Source organism: Medicago sativa, chromosome 3 (genome assembly GCF_051527215.1).
Source record: "Medicago sativa cultivar Bolivia chromosome 3, Bolivia_mono, whole genome shotgun sequence".
NCBI lineage: Eukaryota > Viridiplantae > Streptophyta > Magnoliopsida > Fabales > Fabaceae > Medicago > Medicago sativa.
The window spans coordinates 90,730,756-90,740,450 of NC_140751.1; the positions used below are offsets into that span (position 1 = coordinate 90,730,756).

The 9,695-nt window shown below is 32.4% G+C and overlaps 1 protein-coding gene and 1 long non-coding RNA gene across 3 annotated transcripts; one reads left to right on the forward strand and one right to left on the reverse strand.

Annotated features, from left to right (window-relative positions):
• Window position 1: 1 nt before the first annotated feature.
• LOC146941832 (uncharacterized) lies at window positions 2–722 on the forward strand. 2 transcript variants are annotated; one of them, XR_015032496.1, is made up of 2 exons: window positions 2–140; window positions 348–722. It is a non-coding gene; the product is annotated as an uncharacterized LOC146941832 (long non-coding RNA). The 2 variants fall into 2 exon arrangements; XR_015032497.1 differs by having other exon boundaries at window positions 95–242.
• Window positions 723–3,049: 2,327 nt separating this feature from the next.
• On the reverse strand, window positions 3,050–6,513 carry LOC146941833 (calcium-dependent mitochondrial ATP-magnesium/phosphate carrier protein 3-like). Its single transcript, XM_085755676.1, has 4 exons — window positions 5,798–6,513; window positions 3,892–4,674; window positions 3,680–3,770; window positions 3,050–3,548 (listed from the first exon to the last, which is right to left on the reverse strand). The coding sequence occupies exons 1-4, from the start codon at window positions 6,180–6,182 to the stop codon at window positions 3,356–3,358; spliced, it is 1,452 nt and encodes a 483-aa protein (XP_085611802.1). The 5' UTR covers window positions 6,183–6,513; the 3' UTR covers window positions 3,050–3,355.
• Between the last annotated feature and the right edge of the window lie 3,182 nt (window positions 6,514–9,695).

Here is a 9,695-nt window from a genome sequence, read left to right on the forward strand (position 1 = left end):
TATTCCTTTATCCATTTTCACATGGACCAAACTCCCTACTTCTTACTTTCTCCCACTGTCTCTTATAAAATATTGTTCTGTTTTAATTAAGTCTAGAAGAATAATATTATTCCGTCCGTAACAAATCAATTACTTTGAAGGTGAGGGGACCATTTTCAAAGTTGAGATGTGTGAGAATTGTTTTCATTATTCTTTGTTATATTTAACGTTTGTGCTTTTAGATTCTCCCTTGAAATTTGAAGGTATTTGAGTATTTAATTCATCTAAGAATCTTTGCTTTGTAGAGGATTTATATTTATATACTTGAATGGTGCTATCAATAAGTCCCCCTCTATTTCTTTTCTTAGTAACAAGATAAGGATATGGAGAAAGAAGAAAAGAATGATGATGATGAAAATGAAGATGATGATGTGACCAAAGTAAGGTAATCTCTTCTTCCATGATGCGAAGGGAGATGAAGGAAAAGGCAAGTCATGAAGGCAAAGGGAAGGTAACGCCTTTCTTCCAGGATCAATTCATGTAACTTAGTTATTTATGTAACACACGGATTAATTTCGGTTTATCTCAAATATGTAGTACTTTTGTTTTGTTTTGTTCTGTTTTAAAATATTAAGTGCTTGTGCGGATTGCTATCTATGGTGATTGCTTATGTTATGTTTATTTTTCAAATTTCCTTATCATGTAATTTGGGATCATTTTATGTTATTGTTTTATTTTCCACACATAGTACATGTACATTAATTTGGAATGTTTGATTGGAACTGCCATAAGCTCTAAGTTTCTGATCATACGATGGTTGTGTGTATGTGAGGAAGGCAATCTACATATGATGAGGTGGCAATGTTAAGCTAAGGATATGCTTGTGAACTGTTAAGCAAAACTAGTTTATACTTTATAATTACGTAGTTGGATAGACAAACATCTATGGTTAGAAAAGCTAGTTAATCATAGTTGGTTGGTTTGGTAAAAGAAGTTGATGAACCAACCGTACATTAATTAAGGACACTAAAAGTTTAATTGTATTAAAATATAGTTATATACTCTAGTACATTTATATTTATTTCTTACGCGTGTATAACTTGAGAGATGAGTGAAGTTTGATTCAAACATTTCATAAAAAATGTGATTGTATTTTTCTTTGTTTGAACTGACACGATTAAAGTTTAAATTTAATGGAAGAGACTACGCTTCTATAACGTGATGATTAAGAAAATGTCTATATTTAGTGTCTAATAGTACCTTTAATATGTTTTTTTTTTTTAATATTGAGAACTGGAGAAGAAGGAATTATAGAAATGACATCAACAAGCATATATAATGTTTAGACAATTGCTTTTCTGACCTTCAATACTTCCTAAAAACACAAGTAAAATACTAAAATACCCCAAGCGGTAGTCAACTACCACTGGCTTATAACTAGAAAAACCGGCAGCAGTTAACTGTCGCTGAGTTTTTTGATCATTTACTTGTGTTTCTAAGACACATTGAATGTCAGAACATCAATTCTCTAATGTTTATGTAGTTTTATTAGCTCAAAATCTCATGGACATTCGATCTACATACCACCAGCAACCGACAAAGCCAAACAAACGAATGCATTATGGAATGAGTAGTGATATTTGAACAACCATGTGAGACAACTTATGTGACAACTTCTTTTTTCTCTCTTTTCATTGGTTAAAATCAATGGAGAGAAAAAGGAAGAGAGAAAATAAGAGTATAATGTGAATATGAGAGAGAAAGTTGTCAAAAAGTTGTCATAAAACGGTTGTACAAATATCATTTCTCTTATGGAATGACTATTGACATTGTCATCCACCACCTAACCGTTAAAGGTAACAGCTAACAAACAACTTTTTTTTATTTAAAAAAGGCAATAAATAAAAGTAGATTAGTTAATCCATTTTTGGCACTCTCTAATACGTTTGTTTTAGAGCAACTCTAACGTAGAGGCTAGAGCTCTTAAAATGATTTTTTTAAGTGAATTACATATTTACACATCATTTACTATATGGAATTTTTACATATCTACATACGATGAAAGTCAAAGATTTTTTAATAATTAAACGGGTCATGATTGCTTGACATCGTAAAAGAAAATATTACACAATCACTGCATATAAATTGAATCATATTTTTAAATGTATAAATTGTGGTAGATACGAATTATGTATTTGATTCAAGTTATATTTGTAGATTTCTCAAAAAAGAGATAAGAAAGTTAACTGAATGTTATTCCTAGGTTTAAGTCAAGAGATTCATGAGAAGTTTTTCTATTGCCAAAAAAGAAGTGGAAAAAAAGTTCTCATAAGAATAAATATATTGCCAAGAGATTCATAAGAATTGAAAAGTTATCATTTTCAATTGCTTTGAAATGCGTGCCGGTCTGAAATTTCTTCATGGAGGAGCTACGGTGTGAGAAAAGTTGTTGATATTTGATTGTCCATATAACATTGCTCTTTCTAAAATTAGCTAGGAATAAATAGGAAAGCTTGAAACAAGTCTCAATTGCTCGGTATTTTAGCAATGGTGGAGCTTGATCAGTTATTTTGAGGCAGCAAAGGATCAAGTGACAAACATGGACATAATCATTCATATTTCCCTCATTGTGACATAATATGTTAAATACAAGTTGTTTCTAACATACTAGTATTCCCGCTTATTCACCTTAAAAAAGATGAATTTCCGGCCATTGGGCTACTAGACAAAAAATAAGCTCAAGTGGCTTAAAATTCTCCAACTTACAAGAAATCAAGCAACGTATGGTTCAGTTTTAAGCATTTCAAGCAACGTATGGCTTCATCAAGAAGCTGAATTGGATCCTTGACCTCACCAGAAATTATACACTGCAGAATGCTTATAGGATCCTGTATCTTTCTCTTTCTCATCTTACTGCCTGTTGAGGAACCCATTTCACCTAATGGCCACTAGAACTTCTGGATCCTTATTATGATTAATATAGAATTTAAAAGAAGATTGAAGGACCACATAATGAAGAGATCCACAGCACTGTATTTTAACATTTGATCTAAGAATGATACAACTCTAGTTAATCAACATTTAGTTCAGATAAGCATAATGAGGAAATACTTCCCATGTTTCTGACTACAAAATTGTGTTTCAAGAGTCACAGAAGGAATGAATATTTGCCATATTGCCTAAAGGAGTAATAATTTTTTTTTTATCGACATCATCATCAACAATGCAAGATTTACTAAGGTAAATGCATTAGTTCAATTACATAAGAAATAACTATACCTAATTGGAAGTACCACAAGGCCAGGGCTAAGCCAATACTAAGCAGCTAGATGCGTGTGGGGAAACCAGGTGATATTCTAGATAGATATATGTAACTCTACTCTAGATCGAGATTTTTTTTCATACTTTCATAGACCATATAAGTAATGCTCGCAGCTGGCACAACTTTGAGTAGATTTGGAAGGAGTCCTTTGTAGAAACCTCTAAAGCCTTCATGCTGAAAAGTTCTACAAAATGCATCAAACATTCCCTTATAAGCATCGGAACTGTTCGAAGATTGTGCCTGAAGCCTGAAAAAGGATTAAAATGTAATGTGAGCAAAGAACATCCCTAAAATAACAAATACAAAACCAGTTCTGAAAAACACAAATGATTCTGATCATTTCATTTGGATAAGGAGAGTAGAGAAACAACACTCTACCTAGTACGAATAACCTGCAGTGGATAGACACATGTAGCTCCAAGGGTTCCAGAAATTGTCCCACATCCTAGTTGTACCAGAGGACCAGGATCTATGAAGGAGGGAAAACAATAATAAGAAATAGTTTCACTTTTCAAAGGTAAAAAGTTTAATAATTGTTAATTTGTTATTAAACAAAATAAGCATGTTTAGCAGTTGCAGTAATACCATACCACTATCATGAATAATATATTTCTTGGACATATCTTTCAAGGTATCATAAACAGCGAGATCAATGCCAGCATAAGGAATCATGCCAATCACAGACGGAAGAAGTCCTCGGTAGAAAGCTCGAGGTCCTTCTTGAATCCATATATTCTTTGTGAGGGTTCCAAGTTTAGGAGCCCTTCCACCTTCAGAGGCACAAGTCTGTAGCCTAGTTTTGATAAGATCCATAGGATAGATTGCGGTCTGCGCAATTCCACCAGCCACGCCACCTGCTAAAAGCCTCCCAGCAGCACCAATATCCGAATTGTTACCTTGAGCATCTCCAATTACTTTTTTCAACATTTCAAAAGCATAGAATTTGATTGCACTTTCCGGTGCTACCTTCACAACATTCAATCCATTACCTCGGAAAAATCCCCGTATATTATCTTGCTTCCATATTGTCGTCACTGCAGAAACAACAGAAGAACGTGTAGTCTGAACTTGCAACATCACCTTCAGACGATCGAGAGGTGCAGTCGCGGTACGTGAAGTAGCACCTGCTATTCCTCCAGCGATAAAATATTTGCTCCGGTTAGCGTGCTTGCTAATGTCTTCAGGAATGACAGCTTGGTCTCCAATGTCTACATGGTACACTCTCTCCCAATGGTGATATATATTTTCAATAGTTGCTTCATGAGGGTAAAGTAGAAGAAAATCTCTCCATTCTTCAAAAGTGATAGTTCCATTATTGTCCTTGTCAACGTGCTCCACAAAGCGAGCAAGCTCCTCTTCATCCATTTCTATTCCTGCAGCATTGAAACTGCTCATGCTTATGATAAATACTATCAGGTAAAAAAACAATAAAACTTTCACAAAAAGGAAAACCATCTTCAATATCCACAATAACTGCAGTGGTCAGAGCAGATTATTACACATAAATAAGACACCAAACAAACAAAGATGTAACAAACACAATATAGAATGGAAAAGGTATAAACTTGGGAAGGAATATAAAACATCTGCAGTTAGTCAACATTCTTCACGGATAACTGTTACAACTGGTTAAAATGTCCCGTTAAAAAGGCAAAGCATATATATCCCTTCACAATAATAGAATCCACAATCCAATTTCCATTTATCCTAAACTACATAAGTCTAAAAGCCAATATTACAAGCTTGATTTACTTGTTTTATGTCTCAAAAAGCTTTTAACAAAAAAAAAAGAAATAAGTTATTCCTGATCAGTGAATTGAAGAGTGAAGACATCGGTTAAAAAAGTATTTAATACATTTTCTCACTTTTAATAACTTTAAATTAAAAAGGGAAATCGCATACACCTCTAGTGAGAAGGTATGTTTAAATAGCACATGGCCTTTCTATTTTTGAATAAATACCCATCATAGTTATTTGTTGAGAAAATTCTACTAACCTCCTTGCAATTATGTTTCAATGGCACGCCCCTATACTTATACATAATAAATATAGGGGGAGGGGAGGGAAATTGAGGGGAGATCATTGTCTTACACAGAATAGTATGGGCTATGTATCATTTAAGCACACCTCAAGAAAGGTCAGAACCATCTCCTCTTAAAAATCATTAAATACTTTCTTACCCAAGTGTTTTTTCCACGGGAGGTAACCTTGTTCGTGTCAGACACTAAATGTGGATACCTCAACCAGCCGAATTCAAACTTTGGCTTTTCATTTTCTACTTTAAGTATAATATAATAAACAGATTTTCATTATAACTTTTCTACTTTAAGACTGGTTTTCACTAAGACAGCATTATACTTTTCTTCTGTTAGAATTCTCCTAATAAAAAACTCAACCTACATAAAGTAATTATTTCTAAACAAACTTAACCAAAAATAGTAAGAAATAACCAAAAAAGATTAAACTAGAGGCAAAACAAAAAGGAAGAGAATATACCAGCCCTATCAAGAGCATCCCAAAGCTCTTCAGGAAGAATACTACCACTATGTTCAACATCAATAGCTTGAAAAATACAATAAAGTTCCAATTCCTTATCATCCATATATCTCCTAAACTCATTGTAATCAACCCTACCATCACTATTGGCATCACAAACCATGAAAAGCTCTCTTGCATATTTATACTCCGCTGGAATTTGCAATGCAGATAACCCTTTCTCTATCTGAACATAATCTATGTACCCATTATTCCCTCCATCAAAGAAATTGAAAAGGCTTCGAATGCGAATTTCCCTTTCTTCTCTTGATTCACCTAATGCCTCAAGCACGTGATCTAGTGAAATGTTTCTTGGGATCTTCTTTTTGATACTGCCACCACCCATTGTGTTGATTTGGTTTTAATGAATTATGAGATAACCCTTTTGAGCATTTGAAATTTGAGGATGAAAAGCTTCGAACTTTATTAGCAGATCTGATGTTGGACTGAGAAGAATGTCTGAAGATGAAAATTACAACATAACTGGTAGTTGCGACGGTTTCAACATTTTGTGTATGTTTCTCTTTTTGTGTAAAAGAACAAGATTTTTTTTCGACAGAATGAACACGTTTTTATTTTGTTATGTTTTGTGGTGGATGAAAAGAAAAGATGATTGTTGCAACTTGCAAGTTAAAAATGTGATGTCAAATGTGAAGGGTGACTGACTGCATTTTGGTGTTGAATAATAAAACTGGCTAACCAATAAATGTATGCAAAAAGACAGATTTTATGGGATATTTGCCAAATAACAATGGTATACTTTTCTTAGATTCCTCTTATTTCCGTTCAAATTTGTTTTTGGTAGATAAAAAACTCACACACATAATTGAAAGAATTGATGTACGACTTAAAAATTCTAGTATATTGCGTCAAGTAGAAAAGAAATGTCAATATATTTATCGGTTGAGCTAAGATTTATGAACTATTTTTATTCAAATTTTCGTTCATTTTAATCTTTTTTATCGGATATACATATATATAATATATTGATTATTCTTTTCTTTTGACTCTAATACTTTGCTTGTTTTCTTTTGACTAAATAGTATTTTGCTGTTGAATCTAAAAGTGGCTACTAAGTATGTGTAAAAGAGGCATTTCATTGGATATTCTCCATGTTTTTAAGGAGATATTCTCCATGTTTTTGTCTTTAGTTAAAAGAGTTGTGTTCATCAAAACATCTTTCATCTGATGATGAAGTCGGGTGTGCGATTAATCAACAGTAAATTGATCTAAGTGGTAAGAGATTTAAACTATAGATAGTCACTATTAAACAAAAATACAAATTTCATATATAATATAATTTCAAAAACAAAAATAGTGTCAGATTACACATAAAATTCGAAGTAGACAATACATTAAGAAAAACACTATTTTAGAAGGTTGTAACTTTTTGTGTTTATTTTACAATTATATTTTAATTTATTTTGACTTTCCACAAAGTAATCTTATTTGATGTTTGTTGGACATTAGACATTATTACTTTTTTTTAAAGAAAACATTAATACCTTTTCAAACTAGAGTTAGTTTGACATGTTGCAAGAGTTTAAAAATGTTATTTGAACATCTATTTGTTTGACAACCAAATAGACAACCATATGCTTTTACAAAAAAAAAATATGTATTGGCACGAAAATCAAAGTAATAGAGAGAAACAGTAAAATATAATATGAGTATGAGAGAGAAAGTTGTCACAAAAGTTATTATAAAATGATTGTACAAATATCATTTCTCTTTAACCATTCCTACCGGACATAACCTTCATTTGTCAAATATATATTTTAATTTACAGCTCGTTGTAAGAAAACTTTTTAAACATTTTTTTTTGAAAGAAAGAGAAAACTTTTTAAACTTAAAATATTATAATGTGTCAAAACTAAATTCTAATCTTGTAAAGAAAATATAATCACTTTTTTCTTCTTTTCATTTTGAACACTTTGGCCCAGTTGTAAAGTAGTACTTTCCACGCATACGTGTTGGCCAGTTCGTTGAGACACGTTGGTTATGGAAAATTATTTGCAATTATGCATAGGAGCGCATGAGTGAGCCCAAAAATAAGAGTAAATAGTCAATTACCCCTGAAATTGTAGCTTTCGTAAAAAACTCTCCTGAATTTTGTAAAACTTCAAAAACCCCTTGAAATTGTCAAACGTCAGTCGAATACCGCCCTCCGTTAATTTCCTCCATCCAACATGTTGACATGGCTGTTAACTGCCACGTGGCACTGCCACATGATCAAAAAAGTCATGCCACGTCACGGGGGTAATTGACTATATTTTTAAATTTTTTTAAAAAAAAATCTGATTTTTTTTCTTTTCAAAATTAACATTTGTGCCACCCACTCACCTTGCAAATACCCCCTGAAATTTAACATTTACGTGCATATACCCCCCTCAAATTTAAAATTTACGTAGCAAATACCTCCTCAAATTTATACTACTTATATGCAAATATCCCCTCATTCATTTTTACTAGCAACTAATGACAGTGAAGATTTCTTGCAAGATAACAAAAACTCATACAATCTGGTCATTAGGGAGAATATTTTCCTTCAAATTAGAAAGATATATAAGATTGCAGAACATACAATATGGTAAATGATAAGTTACTGAAACTACATTATGATTTTTTTTTTACCAACAACATTATGATATTAAACACACAAATAATTATAAAAGAATAATTCTGAGCCACTAAAGCTCATACATACAATGCAAATTCATTAACAGAAACCATGAATCAGCTTAGTTCCTTAAGCCATTCCAACACTGTCAAGGATTCACTTGCACAAGAAAGATAAAAGAACAATTGCACAGAACAATAGGCCAATGAATCAGCTTAGTTCCATTAAGCCATTACAACACTGTCAAGGGTTCACTTGTACAAGAAACAATTCCAATGGTCTAGACACAATGTGACAATACCATCTACTTTACACATGGTAGATTTGAATGAGAAGCATTTTTTACAGTCACGCTGATGAATTAGTTACTACCAGGAGGCCTGCAACCATGGTAGGATCAAAATAGTTTTTAATCAAAATTTAAGTTTCTTTGATCAACATTATAGACAAGAAAATATAATAACTTTTTCATAACTAGACCAAATTCTGCCATTTAAATAATTTTAAGGTGTAATTTGTAGTATAAATTTGAGGAGGTATTTGATATATAAATTTTAAATTTGAGGGGGGTATATGCACGTAAATGTTAAATTTTAGGGGGGTATTTGCAAGGTAAATGTGTGGCACAAATGTTAATTTTGAAAAGAAAAAAAAGTTAGATTTTTTATTTTTTTTTTATAAAAAAATATCAGCTTTTTTTTTAAAAAAACAAAAATATAGTCAATTACCCCCCCTATGACATGGCATGACTTTTTTGATCATGTGGCAGTGTCATGTGGCAGTTAACAGCCATGTCAGCATGTTGGATGGAGGAAATTAACGGAGGGGGGTATTTGACCGACGTTTGACAATTTCAGGGGTTTTTTTTTTTGAAGTTTTGCAAAATTCAGGGGGGTTTTTGACAAAAGCTACAATTTCAGCGGGGTAATTGACTATTTACTCCCAAAAATAAAGTAGAGTAGGAATATATTAAAGGGTTAATAGTGCTTTACCTTTGTAATATGTGTTATTTTTGGGTTTTGCCTCCTCTAAAAAAAAATTGGATTCGATCCTTGTAAATTTATTTTCTTTTCAAAATATCCCCTAAGTCATCTGACTGTACAAAATCGATGATTTGGTAGGAGGTAAATCAAAATTTGCTCAAATTGAAGTGGGTAAACTGGAATTTTCTCAAATTGCATGAGGCGAAATCAACAATTTTTTTTTAAGTGTTCAACAGTAAGTGTTCAACAGTTTCTT